This window comes from Cygnus atratus, chromosome 5 (genome assembly GCF_013377495.2).
Source record: "Cygnus atratus isolate AKBS03 ecotype Queensland, Australia chromosome 5, CAtr_DNAZoo_HiC_assembly, whole genome shotgun sequence".
NCBI lineage: Eukaryota > Metazoa > Chordata > Aves > Anseriformes > Anatidae > Cygnus > Cygnus atratus.
The window spans coordinates 39,493,342-39,513,180 of record NC_066366.1 but is presented as its reverse complement, the minus strand read 5'-3'; the positions used below and the strand labels follow the sequence as shown (position 1 = coordinate 39,513,180).

Below are 19,839 nucleotides of genomic sequence, written 5' to 3'. Positions count from 1 at the left end.
CAATGCCTTTCGATGTGTAAGGTGGCAGTAAACTAGGCAGAAGGCAGTATTATTGACTCAGAAGCACTTAGTGGCTGCAATTTTATCTAGCTTATACTTGCCTTGCAAAATTTTTAATCATTTAACTATAGGGTAGATACACTAGAATTAATCTCCTTTAGCTGTAAGATTAGTACTCTTTAAGAAAAAAAGCCTCTAAATGGCAAAAACGTGTTGTTATAATTTCCCAAAAACTTTAAGTTATTAAAAATATATTGAACTTTTTAGTAGTGTAAAAAACAACAAGTACTTTTTGTTATGTTCATTTAAGGAACGATGCAAGTATATGCATTGAAAACAAATTTCAAAATCTGGAATGATGGGATTAATTTGTATGGATTTATCTATTGCATATTTCCTTATTTTTCATCACAAAGAAATTACACCTCAGAAATTGCCTCAGAAAGCCCTTTGGCAGTTACAGTTTTTTCTGAAAAAGATTTTCATTACGGATGCTAGATACTGTACTCTGCTTAAATTCTATAGTCTGTTACTTGCTTTTAATAGTAATTTTGATTTTTATATTGAGATATCTACACTACTTAGTAGATTGTCATATATAATTCACCTTCACCTGTGTCAAGCATTGCAATTTTTTTCCTGCTTTAACCTAAATAACTTGCATCAGATATGAGAATCATAAACTGAATTCTGCTTTATGAATCATCAGTGTTGAGGATAAACTCATATTGTATATGTAGAAGCTGCTTTCATTTACAGCATATCTGTGTAAACCGTTGCACACAGCAAAATACTTATATGTAATTTTCGATACTGGCAGTATTTAAGGAACAGGAAAGAGTCCATGCCGACTTTGAGAGTTCTAGTTGACTTAACAGAAGTTGCAGTTGGAAAAAAGAATCTCTTTATTTGTATACTGTGCAAACTAGATGTGGAAATCACTAAAATGTAATAAGTAGGGAACACCATGATGCCATTTGTACAGAGTCACTTTTTGGAATAAAACAGAACTTTAACTATTCCTCTCAGTGTGGCCGGTTGATACTGATCACCCACCTACATCCAAAACGCAGCTAGTTGCAGGGCTTCCAACACTGGATCAATAGCAGCCCAACTTACATCCTTAATTCTAAGAGCAAACAAAGAGTACAAACAGCTGTGACTCAGTATGAGTTCAGCTGGTTTGACAACCACTGCACAATCTCTTCTTTCAGAGTGAGATTTCCCAGAAAAAACTTCCATTTCTGTGATGTCTGGGTTTTGTCCTGTCTTCCTTTAAAAGTCAAATTTTGCTATGGCTAAGTTTTTATTTCATCTCTAAAACCTTGGTCCTAACCTGTACTTGCTGTCTTTTTCTGGAGGCAATCCTCTTTTCACATTTTGATGTCAGGAATTGTAATTTACTAGGAAGAATCTGCCCAATACAATTGGCATTTTCTTCGTTCTAAGTACCTCAAATTGTAGCAATTTCAAATTGTAGCAATTAATTCTGTGTGTTTTGCACACCTTTTCAGGCCAGAGAGCAAGAAACTTGAAAACTTCTACCAACATCTGCCATTTATTGTGCCTCGCTATTTCTATTTTTCCTTTGGTCTTGAATACCCTGGGAGCATTTTTTGACTGTTGACAATACTGCAGGTTTTTCCTAGCAAAGAAGTGAGCTTCTAAATCTGATGAGGGGGCAAATGTAAACAAAAGGATGCCATTTTATGTAGCTTTTGTTAAAATATTGTTCATCTCTTTCATATAAATAGTGTACATGCAATCAAAAAAAAAGAAACCAAAAAACAAACACTTACAGGTGTCCATTGACCCTACAAGCAAGTATCTCTGGGCGGAGGGTTTTCATTTTCCAGTTAAGGATGGAAGCAGTACTTTGGCTTCTGCTTGTCTAAATTATTTTCCAAATGCCTGGCTGACAAAGTCATACTCTCCGCAATCATATCAATATATATTGACTTCTTAGGTGATTTTGCTAACAGTTGGAACTGCCAGGGATGCAGCTGTACATGTATTTCTGACAATAGTTTGCAATTTAACCTGAAAAGGTCCATCTTGCTATTTAGAAATGCATTCTCTGGCTTTCTTCAAAAAGCCATTTCTAGGCAATCACCAAAAAAATCCTCTTTTTCCTAGCATTGGAATCAAAGACTCTCAGATGCTACATACCGTCAGTATTGTGATCACATATGCCAATATGCAGTTACATTGTGAACCTGCACAGGTGTGCACATACATATAAGCAGCACAAGTAATTTATGACTAAAACTTTCATGGAGGTATTTGATATTTTGATTTGTGTTCAGTTTGTGTGAATGAGACAGACAGTGATGTAAAAGGAAAAAAAAAAAGCGCACATTTTTACTCCATTTCACAGGTCTTTGGAAATGACGGTCAATATTTTTGTTAAAATTCTTAATTATTTTCTTAAAAAAAAAAAAAAAAACTTGTGCTTTCAGTCTACTGGCCTTGACCAGCCCACCAGTGAGAGTCTAGAAGTAGCTGTAGCACCTTTGGGCCTGCGGTTTGGAACTTCATAGTTGTAGGGTATTTCCTGAACTATAGTGACCTTGATGCATTTTAAATCATCCAGAAATGATCTTGTAGTCATCTATTAAACTGGAAGCTGTGGCATGACATTTTATTGTTTTATCTGAAATGGTAAATACTTTCTTTTGACTGCTGGGAAATTACAGATTTTCTGCTATTGGTGACTTTAGGTACTTCACAAATGCAGTTGTTTCAAATTCTTTGGAACGAATGACGTACTCACCTTTTAAAGAGATTTTTCAAGCATTATAAATCCTTCCATAACCATTTAAACATATTAATAAACTGTGCCTTCAGCCCTTTTTAAACTTTCTGTCTTTGAATATGTTCCCCAGCATAATCTTTCCCCCCAGATGCTGCTTAGGAAATCCGTTGTGATAAAACATTTTCTGTATTTTTTTCACAGTCTTTAGAGTATTTCAGCATACAACTACTGACAAGTCAGCCTAACACAAGTTCCTGCCAAAAGCCCTTACAGGTGCTTGAGTCTAAAAGAGAGGTGCTAAGAATCTCCACACAGCGAATGCCCGGTGTTAGATACCTCTGATGTCCACAGGTATCTATCTGCAGCTTCTGTTGCTACCCTTCCCTGGAAACTTGTCCACTTCAGCACACGCTAGAGCTGCCTAAGTTCTTTCTATATCCTGAACAGCCACACACCCAGTTCATACTTCTCTTTATCCCTTGAGTAGGAAGGCATTTCTTGACTCTTCTTGTCTGTGAGGCAGCAGTGCTAGGAGTTTTGAAAGTGTGCTCGCTGGATTAGAGCCCACACGAAAACAACAGGAGGCAACTCAGTTGCATCAATCATCCAGGAAATGAGAACAGTTTCCAACTCTGAGGCCACATCTACTGCCTCTTACAAGGGTGTTGCTGTGGCCATCGGGACTGAGGACTTTTTGTAGTACGGCACGCTCAGTTCACTGCTGAAATTGCTCTTCGTTCCATGAAATATACTCTGCATCACAGGGAAAGTACATGCTCATCTGTAGAGACCAGTGGTTATGGTACTTCCCTGGGAGAGGAGAGTCCCTGGATTCCAGCCCCTGCTCAGGAAGCCTTTGTTATCAGATCCTCTTGGGAGCAGACACTCGAATTTCTTCTCCAGCCCCTTTTAATGAGTCTAGCGTGTAGGTTACAGAATTTTGAAGCACCACATTCTTGATTAAAGTCATGGAAATTTTACTCCATGTTGAAACTGCTTTTTTTTTCTTCATTTTTTTTCAGATTCAGGTTAATGAAATTTTGAGATTGTTATTCCCTGGATGATGATAACATACCAATCAGGAATCCAGTTTTCTTTAATTGATAAATACCGGATAGGTTATTTGCAAAACATATTATTTAATTCTAAAGCTTACAGGCAGACTTTTTCCAGATGTTACACAGGTGTAAATAAGAATGGGAAGAAAAACAGTAGTTAGAATGAGACAGTAACTCTACAGAAATGGTTATGAGGAGATGGACAACATAAGGACTTTAAAGACGAAGACAGTAGAAGAGACTGGGCAATACAGGATCTTACGGAGCTTGCATGGTTCGAATTGCAAGACAGGAAAATTGAAGACAAACTGAGAGATGTGGGTAATTAGCAAATATCTTTCCTCATCAAATGGAAGGATGGCAAATTCATGGATAAAAACAAGTGGATCTTTGAAGGAAAAAGATGCTGGATGAAAAAGCACAGAGAAATATTTCACTTGTTTTATTGTGGCATACATATACCCTTCCCATAGACCAGAGTCTCTTTATGCTGGCATGCTGTACAGACAAGACAAATGTTGTTTGTTGTTTGAAGTCAAAAAGCTAAATATAAAAATGAAGACAATAAATGAAGGCAGATACAAAATACAAGGAAATATGAAATAGCAGTGATCAGCATGAGTAGTTGCATGATCTACACACCAATAGATGATATAAATCTTCCAAGATGTTTTCTTTGTTTCTTTTTAGATAAATGTAATAGCAAAGGGAGGAGGGTTAAAGGGTGTTTTTTTTGTGGACATTTAGGGAGACCTGGTGCTAGGCAAAGGAAGAAAGTACAGAAGTGCCTGTCTGAAAATGTTGTGTGAGTGAGAATGGTTGTGGTAACAGCAGGTGAGAGTAGTTTTGATCAAACGGACCAAATAGGTATCAACTGTAAAGTTAAAATAAGGAACTTGTATTTGCAGTAGGGAATGGCAGATTGATGGTGATATCTGAAGAGACTGCCTCATCTAAGCAGGATGTTCAGAAAGTGGGCCGTAAGCTGTTTTGGGTAGATAAAAATTCATTTATTGAGGGGGAAAAAAAAGCATAGGGCAGCAACTGAGATATGAGGTAGAACCCTAAACAAATTGTTCATGTAGGTGGCTAGAAAAAGTTCTAGCTTAAGTAATGCAAAAAGAATCTGAAGATTTAGGTGTATGCTGCCATAGGAATGTAATGAGACCTTAAGTTAAAAAAATAAATAAAAAAATGTAACACACTCAACATTGATGAAGAGCTATTAGGTGAGCTGTTGTTTCTCAGGCAGATTAAGCACAAGTAGTGATCTGACAGCCAGAATTTTGGTGCTTGTTCCCAAATGAGAATCAACAGGTCTAAAAAAGATCTCATGTCTGTAGTAATGGAAAGTACAGTATCGTTACAGTACAGTACAGTATCGTACAGTATCGTTAGATATATCGTTAGAAATAATTGCAGATTTGGAGAATAAGTAAAATGAATTGTAATGCAAATGAAATTTTAATTGCAGTGACTACATCCTGAATGACCTGTAAAGGTACGATTTCTGATTTTTCTGCGGTATTGATCGTATTTTTCATAACAATGACATCTGGAAAAGTATAGTGAAGTCATTTCTTCAAATCTTTGCATTTTTTTTGTTTTGCTTTTTGTGGATTATACATCAGCAAGTTTTTAGCCAACAGATTGGGTTCCTGTACAAATAATGTGTATCTTACCTTTTTATCCGTTCTCTTTTGTTCCAGTTAGCACCTTCTTTGGAAGCAGAAAGCTCACAGCATTGTTAGTTTATGTATTTAGTTACCCTCTGTGCCAGATTCTTTCCCCATTGGTTTGTCTGTGCATCCTTCCCATTCCATCTTAATTGCTGATGCCAGTGGCAACACCCACTCACAGTAAGCATACAGCTTGCATTGCCCTGTTATTACTAGCCATTGAGTTTGTGTGTGCCACTCAATTTATAGGTGCTAATAACTCTTCCCTAGAGAGCAGCATTTTAAAGAAATAAATGTCCAGCCTATTAGAACTAATGTAGAAATTAACTACCTTGGGATTATGGTCACTCTTGCTGATAGTTGCATTCAAATGCAGTGTGGAACTAGATTATCACAGCCACAAAAGCATGACAATATGGAGTTTAAAATACTAGAATGTTCTTAAAGTCTAAGTGAATAGAAGTAGCCAAATCTCAGCTACCCAGTTTCTAACAGAAGAGCTGTTCTTCGGAGGAGACTGTGTCCTTTCTTAGTGCAGAATGCTGCAAGCCTTGGACTTGGCTTTCGCCTCAGATTTGTGTTCCTTTTTAAGCGGGGTTCTGTTATTAACCCGGTGCAGATGGTTTTGTGGATTGCTAAGACGCAAAGTAACCTGGCTAGCTGAATTACTTTCCTCCGGGTGTGCTAAGTGTGCATTTGAATTCGTCTTCTAGAACTGATATAAGCATGTCCTCTCCATTGTGTAACAAAAACATCATTATCCTCCTCAGTCAGCATCTGTGTCAAGACTTCTCTGTTTGGTTAGGAGATACGCACATAGATTGGAGAATGGGAAAGTCCTTGTCACATTCAAAGTGGTAACTTTCCTTCATTTCTGCCTTATTTGTGTATAAGCTTTAGATGTAATAGGATAAACTAAAAGGTTTCCTTTAGAGACCTCTGAAAGTAGAACATTTTAAAAGCAGGTAGGTGTCTCCACCCTACTTTTTCATGAAACATTTTACCCATTCAAGCAGACTTTTAAAAACAGCTTGTTTTGATAGCAGTCTGTTCTCCTGTGGGCCTTCAGCCTTTGCTTCCTGGCAGCACCTTTGGTGCGAAAAGAGAGTGATCAATTGGGAGACTATCAGTGCCAGCATGCATAGAGTGATAAGTTAACACACCACTGGGAATTTCTAGGGCCCACCAAGATACTTCACTTCTAATGTGCTAACAAGCTCATTTTTCTACCTCTTGCCTCTTCAGTTATTTTTTTTCTCAGAAGAGCTTAGAAGTTGAGTGCATCAGGCATAATGAAAAGCTCTGTAGGAGGGAGAAGCAATAACCCCATTTTTCCCTTTTCAGCCAAATAGAAAATTAGTTTCTGGTAATACACAAAGGCCAGTATTTTTTGTGCAAGGGGCACTGCTGTGAATCAAAGGACTCTATTAACTGCAGAAAATTCAGCAGCTGTGAATCTCCCCCAATGAAAAAAGTGCTTTTCAACAAGTTGTGAGATACGTAGTATTATTTAGACTTCAACCATCAGTTTCATCCTCTACCACTTATACATAGCCTCTTAAAAACTGTGCTATATTACTCTCCTCTCTTAAGGCTCAATACTGTGTTTATCCCCCAACCTAAGAACCTCTACAATGGGAGATTTTTATATTTTCTCTTGTCCCCGTGCTTCTGTTATAGCTTCTCCAGATTGAGAATTCTGCTGAGTTTCAGATCTCTGAGGATCCAGAAGGAATTTGCAACACAAATTTTGGAGGGAAAATTGTTTCACAGTTTCACCATGTAAGCAAGTTGTGGTCTCAGGAAACACAACAAAGATGATGTTATTCACTATAAAGTTTTTTTTCAGATAATATATTCTTTTTACATTCCTTCATATTTAGATGTACTGCAATATCTATTGTAAATATTGTACAGAAAACAAGGACAGGAAGGTTTCATAGGAAAAGTTTTGTAACAGTTGAGGTATACTTTTAATAGCTAAGATGAAGGCTGTTGTTTCCAGCTGTAATTTAAGGCTGAGAATTGTCCTGATTATCATAACTGAAAACAGTATAGTTATTTATTTAAAATGTTAGCACTTGGTATTAAAAAAATCGTCACTTCTTATGCAGTTCTCATGTTTCAATTGCTAAAAAGATGTGTGCAGGACGCAAGATACTGCTTCCCCTCCCACACCCCCAAAAAGAGCAGCAAACCTGAAGTCAGAACTTCAAGAAACTGATCCTGAATGCATTTCTCCACAGCATGCTGTTTTGTTTTGTTTTGTTTTTTGTTTGTTTTTCTGTTTTGGGGTTTTTGTTTTGTTTTGTGTTTTTGCTTTTCTAGGAAAAAGAAACGGGAAGTTGATCTTACTGTCTAAAAATAAAATACAGAAACAAAATGTGCACAAGCATAAATGCCAGGAAAAAATCCTGATCGTTTTATGGTTACATAAGATAAGTTGAGAAGGTCTCCCTCATTCAAAGTATTGAGTCCAGCCAGAGGACTTGGAAAGTTGTGAGAGAAAAGGTTAACTGATTTCTCAGTTCAGGAACTATACGACATGAAGTCAGCATGGGAGTTTTTCTTGATAATTGTATGTTGCTGCCTGCTGCTCTACATTTTGACAGCCATTTCCATAGTTGCTTTCATGAACAGCAGAAATATTCTCTCTTTTTCTCGCTCACTCTGTGCTAACAGCACAATCAGGCCTGCTGGAACAAGCAGCCTGGAGAGGGTTCTTCAAAAGCAGCAACACTTCAAGATACTGGTCTCTTGTCAATAATATCAGAGAAGGAGAATGCAGTGAAAAGGAAGAAGTACAGTATTTTACTGTCAGTGCCCTGCTGACACCTTGTTAGCCAGTATTTAAGGGTCCTGCAGATTCTTTACAAATATTCTTGCTTGTTTTAATGGCATAATGGATGAGGTGTTTTTCCCAATACTCAAATTTAGCTATGTATTTATCTTAACTGCGTGTGTGTTTAGGGATTACAGAAGGAGTTTGTTATTGAAAAGTGCAAAATAAATTATTGTGTTAATGTTCATCTGTTACTTTTCATGCTATACTCTTAAAAATTGTGAGATTTTTGTATTTAATTGTAACCAAACTGCAGCCAAATCGGTTAGTTTAAAGAGAATATTTACATTGCTGTTGGAAAAGATTTTCAGAAGGTATTGTGTGAGACTTGAAAAAGAGATGGTTTAACCATAATGGTTCGCATTGACCATGTGTGCCTTACAGTTCATATCACTACAGTGCATCAGATAATCTCAGAGTTATGTAAAGAGTTAAAGTGTGTACTGTCACTGAAATACACAATATGTATTTAACAAAAATAGGAACTCTGAAATACTTGGCATTGGTATTTAGCAGTTACAGTACATGACGTAAATTGTTCCTTAATTCTTGGCTAAACCAGTTATGAGGAGAGAGCACGATACCTGCAAACGATTGTCCAGCATCACCTAGAACCTACAACTTTTGAGGATTTTGCTGCGCAGGTTTTCTGTCCAGCACCTTACCACCATTTGCCCTCGGACACAGGTAAGCAGTACAGTAAAGAACTGTTTTTATACAGTCTTACTTGAAATGCAGTATCCTTACTTATAAAGAATAAAAATTCAAACATTTACATATCATTAAGAGTTACCATTAATCTGAAAGACTGTATGCACCTATTTTGAGAACTTGGGCAAAGTTGCCTTTAATTCCTTATTCTGTTGTCTGGCATCATGGGAAAATGTCTGGCATTAAGATTTGGCAAGCTACTTGAACCTAGCAAACAGATTCTATATTTTTACAATGAATTTTATTGCATTCTCCTGTATAAAATCTGAAACTGCTGGTACTTCTTTATGTTGGCTAGTTCAAATAGATAAATTCTTTAATGTAAGCACACTTTTCGTATAAGAAAGTTTTAAGCTCTCATTTTTAGAATGTAAAGTTTGAAACTAGAAGCCTGAGAGCCTTGCGATCACCACTTTTGTTTCCAGGTTGTTAGTTGCAAAGTTGTTTTTAAGGTGATTTTTACTTTCCACTAAAATACCTGGTTTATAAGAGGATACTGCATTTTCAGTTACTAATAAGAAAATCGGTAAGAAAATGAGTAACTCAAGGCCTTCCTGTTCTGAAATTCCTTGAACTCCTTATGATTATTTCATTTATTTTATTTCCCCTCTTTTTAGATCATTAAATATCAGTTCTGTTTATCTGAAGGTAAGACAAAGTGTCCAAAAAAACCCTTTGTTCCTATTACTTTTACTAGAGCACTAAGCTTGTAACCAAATTGTATGCAAACTTTCCTTGTTGCTCTTGTTCACACTAAAAGAATTTCACACTGATTGAGAAATGACCACTACATCTTCTTAAAGTTTTAGTCTTTTACTAACCTCAGGTCTGCATGAAGCACTAACACTGGTTCTGGGATTAAGGTAACTAATGGTAGAGACAGTTGTTGAATGAGTAACACTTTATTGTTTTGACCTTTGTTTCTCAGCATGAACAAGTAGTACTGGATGGCAGTGGTGTGTTTTGTACCCTGTACTGTCTTTCATTGATGTTGTAAGACATTCTGCAGTGATAACATAGGAGAGAAGGAGAAGAAGAATGTGTAACACTTGAAATTCTTTGTTCAGAAAACTTTATTTAATGTCAAATAAATCAAAGTGGTACTGTGGAAAAGCTGTAAATCTAAATAAAATAAATTTTGTAAGAATTAATTCGGTAAGTCATTATCTCAAAATTTGTTTCTTAATTGCAAAATTTTGCAGAAATCAATTTTAAAATTATGAAAGCATTCCGATTAGGACTGCAGAAAGAATGACTGAGAGATGTTGAAACACTGAGATTGCTTTGTGTGAAGGTATAAACTGTAAGTGGAAATGAGGCGCAGTTTTAAAGTGTAAGTGGATAGCTGTGTCAGTTCTAATCATCAAAACCAAAGGGAAACCAAATTAAAAGGCAGTGATTTAAAACTAATTAAATCAGTACAAAAATAGTAATTTAATTTAATGTATGAAAACGTTTGAATAGGAGAAATCCGTAACTAGAAACATTGGAAGCAATAAGCAGGGGTACCAATCCTTACCACTTTTCCTCCCTAATGCGCTCAGTAAGCATTCAGCATCAGACAGTTCCGTATCACTAGTATAGATCCTATATTCTAGTGCACTCTTATCAGTTCTGCCTGATCACTTTTGGAAATCTCATTCCAGGCTAAATCGTTCTCTGTTCTTCTAGCTCCTTCTTCTGAGGTAAAGCAAAGCTGCTTTTCTCCCTTGCACCAAACTAGTACAGAACAGGGGCAATTCCTATATTCCCTTAAAAATTGTCCAAGTCGTACTTGCTTTCTCTAACTTGATCTAGAAAAAAGATTCTTACTGAAAAACTTGATTTTAGTCTTAAGCTTTCTCTCACAGGTACTAATTTTCTGCAGGAATCTCATTAATAGGAACTTGTGATCTATTTCACACTTGAGTGTATGAACGTGTGTTTACATACCACAAAATGTCACCTCCTACCCTAAGGGACGTCGTCTCCTGAACTTTGTGGAGTGTGGTGGAGCTGACCAACTCATCTGTGCCAGGAGCAGCCAGGATCTCCCTAGGACATAGATGCAGCACACTGTGACCCAACATCCAAGAGCCTATCCCCAGAGCTCCCTGACTGACTTTTAGTTGCAGCACAGGGAAGCCGGGAATGCTGCGGGAGTCCTTATTGCAACCTGGACCCTCGGCGCTCCCAGACCTCAGGGCTGACCCACGCTGGGTCCAGGGCTCCAGGTGCTCTGATGCTCAGCTCCAGGACAGTGCCTGGAGTAGCACCACACTTTCTGCCTTCAGGCTGACTCAGGAGAGCACAGACTCTAAAGCCTGAAGCAGGTCTAATTTAGTACTGCAGTCATCTGCCAAAACGGCTTCCCCAGGGCTGGTTAGTGGGCAAACCGCTGGCGTCCAGTTCTCAGGGTGCCTACAGATGGCCCTGAACTTTGAAGGACCGTGATCCCAAGAAACAATCCACCTGATGTGCTACTAAAATACTTATTACCCCTATGTTACTAGGGTCCCTGCATCAGACAGCTGTATTGAAAGATAGGTACGGAGGTCTCACTTGTGCCAGGATTACGCGTAGGATCAGCACTGGAATCCTGCCTGGGCATCTACATGCATTCATCACCTCCAAGGTGACTCAAAACCTTGCAGGCTACCTGCCAGACATTTCTGTGTCATCCAAAAATTTCTGACCAGCTTCTAAAAATATGTTGCAATTACTTTTTTATATAATATTTTATTTATATCTGCTTTTTATGAAAAAACAAGACCACAAGCAACTAGAAAATATTTCCTTATTTTAGACTTGATTGTTTAGTTGGATCATGATCTTGAAGCTTATAGTTGTCCAATATGTTTAATTTTTATAAAATATTATATACAATTTCTTCTTCTAAGATATATATAGAAACTGCGAAGCTACTAAAGCCCATCAACAAGTACTGTATTTTATTTTTGTTGTTGTGACCCCATGGGCTGCTTTCAGCATGCCAAATTCTTCACTTGAACTATGACAGTCAGCATATAGAGACTATGCCATTCGGTTACAAACTGTATTTTCTCAGATTGGTGTATTTTATGAAAGCTTCAGTCCTCAGCAAAAGCTGTTTCCTTCCTTAGAGTGGTTGCTGCTTGATACAAAGTAATTGTGGCTGCTGCTGTTTTATCTAGATATCTAGGTTGCCCTGTTAAAATACATGAAAAGTCCATCTTCCCAGGTTTAGGAACTTGACTAATGTAGTGGATATATGGTTTTGTTTTTGTTTTGTTTTTGTTTTTTTTTTAATTAACCCTGCTTAATCACAGAATGTAATTCAGTAGCTGCTCTTTTTTTTTTTTTTTTTTTTTTACTTTGTGCTGACTCTGGTAAGTAGAGTTAACTGCAAAATAATATTTTCTGCTATACAGCTATTGAGTAAACCAGACTTCTGTGACACCAGAGTAGGCTGAGGAAACTGTCAATGACAAGCTCAATGATATTGAAGGGCTTATTGACCCCTCGATGCTAAGACTCTGAGTTTTAAATTGTACTGATGATTTGATTTTGGTTTTTCTGTCATCTTTTTTTTTCCTCTCTTGCTACTAAAAATAGGACCTCAGTATAGTAAACCTTGTTAAAAAGGGTCATAGTATTTTACTTGTGATGCCAGCAGAAGACTATTTGATCCCAACACTTGTTCCTACATTTTCAAGCCTGCGTTCAGACCAATCCTGCTGCCCCACTCCCAAAGTCAGTGGGGATGCCAGCTTACAGAGAGAGAAGTGGAGGAATGTAGAGGTATTGGTGCTTCAGCCTTGCACAAGAAAATCTCAAATTCCATGGCCTGCATCTTAACCCAATCTGCTGCTTGTGTGCTGTGTAACTTTGAACAGAGAATCTGTTCATCTTTTTGGCCCTCTGTTATCCCTCCTTTGCATATTACAATGATGGTGCCTAAGCACCACTGGTGACAAACAATGCTTCTGGTGGTGATGGTTGAACTTTGTGACCAGAAATGCAGTTAAAAACAGAAATGTTTTATGAAGGCTGTATGTGTGGCAGGGCTGGGAAGAGTTTCTCATTATTCCTTCACCAGTCCAAACTTAGTAAGAAATGCTTTCATTCCAGATCAGAGCAAACCCACAAAACTTAATGAAATTTTCCAAAAATTCCACATTGGACGACTGAAGCTGAAATGTTACGCATTTCTGAACTGTTGCCCATGCATTGACCACTTGGGTCGTAGTAAGCTGCGGATCCTCAGCACTTCAAAGTGATAAATCCAGTGAGGACTGCTGGAGACCCAAACAGATCAACTTTGTTCATTTCCACTGAAAAGCAAGGAATATGATTGTCCAATAAAAAAACATTGCATGCATACGTACAAGGTGATGAAATTAAAGCAGCATGTGCAATTTTAATCCTGACATTTCCTAGTTTTTGAATGTTTGACTTGACAGTTTTATTGTCCTGTAACAACACTTTCTTGTGTAAGTACTTTCATTTTTGTTTTGTTTAAGGCATAGGGCAGAAGAGAAATTCCTTAATACTGATTAACCACCGTATGATTCGTAAGCAAAGTTGTAGCCTCTAGATCCACCACCAACTTCTGCAAACTGTAGTAGTGCAATAATGAGCTGTCTTACCTCTGCCTGAAGCTCTCCTAGAGGAAAGACTGGAAATTTTGCCAGTGGGTTTCACAGCTACTTGATGACACAGAGGAATAGGTTTATCTAGTAGGTTAAAGCCAGGTTCTGAAGAGCGTTCTTTATTTAGGACAAGGGGGAATGGTTTTAAACTAGAAGAGGGTAGATCTAGATTAGATATTCAGAAGAAATTCTTTACTCAGCGGGTAGTGAGGCACTGGCACAGGTTGCCCAGAGAGGCTGTGGATGCCCCATCCCTGGAAATGTTCAAGGCCAGGCTGGATGGGGCTTTGGGCAGCCTGGTCTGGTGGGAGGTGTCCTGCCCATGGCAGGGGGGCTGGACCCAGGTGATCTTTACAGTCCCACCCAAACCATTCTGTGATTTACCGGACACTGGCTTTTCTGCTCATTCTCCATAAACCACTTCTTGCTGTACATCTTTCTCATGTCTGGCTCTTAGTTCTTTCTCTCCTACCTGGTTCCAGCCTCTCAGGTCTTTAGGCCACTCACCGCCCTCCTCAGCTTCTTGTCTTGCTTGGCAGCTGCTTCTGCAGTCTTCCTCTCTGCCTCTGCTTCTTGCAACCTCTTGTCTTTTCCCAAAATTATTGACTTAATGCCTTGACTCAAGCAAGGTTCTGCTGAGCATAACTGATAGCTTGGCCAGCTTTGGACTGGTATTTGTATGAGTGGAAAAGGGCAGAAGCTGTACAAAAATGATTGCCCTCTTCCCCAGAGGCCACGTGGGAGGCTGAAGTATATTAAAAAGCCATCAAAATGCATTAACATAGACAAGTGATATTTTCCTGTGCCCTCATTCTCAGAAATGGCACTCAGGATAATGTTGTTCCAGACAACTGGTGTGATAAAGCCAGAAGTCTTAACAGGTAGTGTATCAGCACCCCATCAGACTTCTAGCCGGTGAAATTTCCACCTCTTTGAAAGTCAGAATTGTTGAGCGAGGTGAGTTGTGCAAACGGGTGTGTTACGGTACGCCTGGGTCCCTCCCAGTGAACTTCAGTTCACTTCTAACGCAGTCTGTGTAGTTAGGGTACTGTTTTACATTTAAATAGCTCATTTCTGAGACAAATAACCAACATACTATCTTTAGAAGATCCTAAAAGCTTCAAATAGAATAGGAAAATGTCCCATTTCAACTTCGCTGAACAACTTCGTTGTTCACAACAACAGAAACAGCTTTACGTTACGGTCCTAAACTATCATAGGTGATCAAATTGCTTCATGCTAGCCTGGTCAGTTGTCAAGCCTAAGAGAAGGAAAAAAATGGATCACTTTCTGACATTTTTTCAAATTCTTAAAAATGCTAACACGTTCATTTTGTTTATTTGAATTGAACTTTCTTGTTCCAGGACAATTGACAATAAAGCTTTCTTACTTAACCCTATTTTTTTAGTTTGGATAACTAAACATTTCACTGCATAAAGATATAAAGATACAGCATTCTACACTGAAGATTTTAAACTGAAGGGGAAACAAAACTTGCAAAATTTATATAATCACATATAATATCCACGTGTGTGTATGTGCGTACGTATATATATAGAGATACATATATCTAAAATCTAAAGAAATTGAGTTATTAATCAGCCTGTTGATTGCTGCCAGACTAAATATATTTTAAGTGCCATTATTCTTCACTCTTCTGGTGTGATATGTTCAGATGTGAAAATCACTTTACATGACTTCTGTTCTTCAATAACTCTACATCAGTTTTTTAAAATGGGATTAGATGTGAATCTGTGCTTTCTGATGTCTGTCTGCAGAAATTATAAGCAAACTTTAAAGATATGATTGGAATAATGCCTTAATTAAAATAGTGGGGGTTTTAAGGTTTTCTTTATCCAGCACTTGATAAAATTTCGCAGTATGGTTTTAGTCTTTGACTCAAACTAACAAGCTTAAATGCAATGTTTTTTTCTTTATGTGATTTCAGCAGTCTCGTGTTGAGACTGGCTATAATTGTAGCATATGTAAAAATGTGAAACAGCTGGGGAGCAGAAGCCATATATCAAATTGCCATTTGTTTTTCCTTCTCGATTGTGTCTATGTGTGTGACTATTGAACTGTTTTCACAGATTTTAAGAAAGCGTTTCAGGCAATGTTTAGGATGTATCTCAGTTGCTATAAATAAGGTTGCTGGATCTGGATAATGTCATAGAATTCTTTTCTTTCTCTCTCTCTTCTTTTTTTCTTGTAATGCTTAGTTGGTAAGTATGACGCTGGATTTCAGAGCTGTTGCTTCATTGCACATAACTAACTCATCATTCTCTTTAACCTGTAGCATGAGCAGCAATTACATAATGAAATTCAAAATTCTGTTTTCTGTGCTCATCTGTTAATACCCTTCAATCTTTGCGGTTCGTGTCTCATGTCTCACACCTGTTATCTTTTATCTTCTCTCCTCCCCCTTCCTCACTTCTTTCCACTTCTCCTTCCTCATCACTTCTTCATTCTCAACAAAGAAAGAAATGCTGTGATATTTCTTCTCCTTCCAAAACCTCCACTAGAAAGCATTGGCCACATCAAGGTAAAGGGCAAAGGCTTGAAACGGAAGGTCTTTCACGCTAGCTGTGAATGGTATGCTGTGCAAAACAACAACGGTTATTTTCTATTCTCTATCTTCCACCATTTGAAATGCTTTAATTCCTTGTAAAATTAGAACAAGATAGAATTTCAGAAAATGAGACTGCATGTTTCCCTGCTTGCCTTTTTTTATAAGGCACAGTGAGTCAGGCATTATCATGCTTTTCCAGATTGTTTGGCAATGAAGTACCTAGTTCATGAACAGAATTACTGTCACCAGCTGGGGAACAAATAACAGCCCTTTTTCCTCCCTGTCACTTCAATGGCTCATGTCGGTTTGAAAAAGACAGAAAGTATTGGGCCGTCCCTCTGGAGCAGGCAGATGACGGACCAGGCGAGGAGGACATCCAGGTCGCTAAATCCTTTAGGTTTATGACAGTGTTTTAAATGAACTCTTAGACTTCTTACCTGATGATCTGGGATTTTATTTTAGAGGAGTCTTTCAAATGAAATGTGCTCGGTTTTGAATGTTTTTTGTGCCCATTATATATGAAATGTTAACTGAGGGAGAGAGGTCTCCAGTTCTGATTATTGCATTATTATTTTAAAGTATTACCAGTAATAGCGTGATGTGAAAGAAATAGCAAGTGATATTCTGGCTTACCAAAGTCAGCAGGGGTTTTCCCATTGACTTCTGCAGGACTAAGCTTCTGCCCATAATTCATACAGCTCAAAAGTGATTAGTGGCAACTGAGGTAATTGGGTTCAATCAGCCTGCCGGTCTCTGCAAACGGCCAATTAAAATGCAGTTTGGTTTTGTGCGTGAGAGTGCATAGTGTTAAAGTTCTGCACCCAGGAAGGAGAACGTAATTTAGATTGCACGTTGCCTCCTCTCCCTTCTGTACCTCTGTGGAGGCTGACTGGAGGCGGAGGGTCCCACTGGGCTGTTCGTAAGGGAAAGGCTCATGCAGTGAGGACTCAGGGCCCACTGCGGAGTAGTTGGGTGCTGGGTGACAAACGCCATGCCGTTATCTCAAATTCATCTTGTTCCTTTTACAAAGAAATTGGGATGCGTAGTGCATCCGCTTAGTACGATCTGTTCAAGCTTCTGCCTTGTGGGCCCTGTAGGAATTGGCCTTTTGAAGCACTGACTAAAGCCTAGATGGGAGGAGATGTGTTGCTCTCCCAGTTCACCCCAATTCACTCCACCTTTTCAGCTGCATTCCCAGAACTCCCTTCATGCGCAGTGAGCCGTTAACCTTCATGTTCTCATTATAGACGGGATTCTTCTGGGTGATGGCATGAATATTCACTCCCCATCCCCGCCAGGGAACTGGAGGGGTCGGTTCTCCTGGCTAGCAGGATGACGCTGCCCACCTCAGTGCTGTTTCAATTGCCGAGGGTTCTCTGCAGTCTTGCAGCTCAGTGGTTTCTGGCATCATCTTTTCTCTAGAGATGATTTTGTGGCAGTCGCTAGCTCCATGTGCGGTGCAATCACCCACAGCTGGTAAAGGGCTAGTATATGCTGTGGGCTTGACAACAGCACTGAAATTCCTACCTGCCCCTTGTGTGTATAGATTCCTGTGCTGCGCGCGTGGAAGGCGGCACTGATGGGTTTGGTTCTTGCTGTCCTCTGCAGGCTTCTGCCCAGAGACTCAGCTGGGAGAAACTCCAGCAGCAGCAACAGCACAGGTGGATGGAACAGACTTAGCCTCTCCAATGTCTCCTCGGACTAGCAAGAGCCGAATGTCCATGAAACTGCGCCGCTCCTCTGGCTCGGCCAACAAGTCCTAAGTGTTGAGATGCCTGCAGCTTTCTAGTAACCAGCCGTCAGCAACCCTTCCTACGACTCGCAGCTTTCAGCTGAAGGATAACGTCTCTAGCGCATATGTGCCCCGTTCCCTGCATACCCTTTTTCTGTATGTTTATTTTAAACAGTGACACTGGAATTTTACTTTACTATTTTAGCTTTTGGTTGTTTTTGTTTGGTTGGTTTTTTAATCAAACTCCAGGCTGCCTTTTTTTTTTTCTCCCCCTCCTTTTTTTTTTTTCAGTGCAGTTTGTCCTCTGCACCTTTTACCTTCCTGGATGATTATGATATCTTACCAGTAGTCATTTTTAACTCTGGTTGATCTGGAGTGACATATGGAATTGGAGACTGCAGTTTGATTACACTATATTTATTGTGCCCCACTACAATTTTCTCTGTAACAAAGAAAGAAATATGTACAATTTGAAAATGAATGTACAATTTTAAATTGAAGTTGCATTTGTAAAGTCTTTGTCAGATGTCATAATGTTAATGCACAGGCTGTGTACAGACTATTTATGTTAAGAATAAAATACTTAAACAGCCTTTCAAGCATTACAGTGTCCAAACAAAATAACTTGCCAGTAGCACCAACTCTTTCTTCACAAAGCAATGTATCATTTCTTAACTGTGCAGGTGGTGCCATAATCTATGCCAGAAAAAAAAAGAAGAAGAAAAAAAAGAAAAAAAAAAGGAAAAAGAAAAAAAATCACTGTGCTGAAATTCTACTTATGCTTGGCTTCCAAATATTTTTATAATGTTTGCTTTTGGAAGTGTTATCAATAGTAAATGCCATTGAGTCTCATGTTTTTTAGCCTTTATCACCGGGCTGCTGGGTCTAGATGTATATTATTGTTTCTTACATTAAAAAAAAAAAAGCACTTTCCTGATACAAATTCATTGCTCTGATGCTGTGTACTGAGGAAGAAAAGGGAACATGCTCCAAGAGGCTGACCTGCAATGCTGATGATTCCAACCCTGTAAGTGCAGGTTAGTACACGCATTCCACCCATCCAGAGATATTTTCCTACAGCAGATGAAATGCTCACATTTTGAGTCTGGCAAACAAGAAGATGCTGTTAACAAAATGTAGCATGACATCCGTACTAACTGCATGTGTAAATATATCATATGATATGGGCAACAATAAAAATATAAATTATGTATTGTCATTCATGTAGTATCTACAAATTTGTAATGGTTGAAGAGAAAACATGCTATTTAATAATACAATAAAATTATTCTTACCACCTTTTGCATATTGGTCATTCACCTCAGTGATTAGATTCCTACTGCAATTTGTAAAAGAAAAGCAAATTACACGTGGAGCAGTTAAGTGCGATACACGGCTTAGTTGTCATTCATATTAAAAGCTTGGCGTGTCAACTAGTTCTTGGGAGCTCTCCCCGTCCGCTGCAAGGACGCCGTATCGGACACTTGTCCCCAGCTCTGGTAAATGCCATCTGTAGCCCTGTTTCTTTGACCGTACGAGCAGAGACGGGAGGGTAATGATTTAAAAAAGCACAGTGACCTTCTCCATGGGAGAACTCGGTGAACGGCATAAACGGGCACTGCTACCTGCGCCTCGGTTACCGGCGAATGATTGAAAAAACGCCCTACTTAAAATGACATGCTTGATTTCTGGTGGGGGAGAATAGCAAGCTCCAAGTTTAAGCCTCCGCCAGGCAGCAAGCGTTGGCAGCTGCAGGTTATACCGCACTTATTCATATTTCCCAGGTCCTGCAACCAACACCAGAAAGTCGACGGAGCACGTTTGAAATAAAACGCTATCACTTGCTTTCGGCCTTTGGGCATGATGTACGCGAGCCTTTTGTT

General features: G+C 38.8%; 1 protein-coding gene across 3 annotated transcripts in view; it reads left to right on the top strand.

Annotated features, from left to right (window-relative positions):
* The window catches only part of RALGAPA1 (Ral GTPase activating protein catalytic subunit alpha 1), a 132,127-nt gene extending 113,579 nt beyond the window's left edge, over window positions 1-18,548 (top strand). For 2 of the 3 annotated variants that reach the window (XM_035539307.2, XM_035539311.2), the window contains exons 39-40: window positions 8,897-9,021; window positions 17,833-18,548. In XM_035539307.2, coding sequence (XP_035395200.1) covers window positions 8,897-9,021; window positions 17,833-17,987 — 280 coding nt within the window. In that variant the 3' untranslated portion in view covers window positions 17,988-18,548. Of the gene's footprint in view, window positions 1-8,896; window positions 9,022-9,662; window positions 9,694-17,832 lie in introns of all 3 variants that reach the window. The other variant, XM_035539308.2, reaches the window with a different exon arrangement.
* Window positions 18,549-19,839: the final 1,291 nt, after the last annotated feature.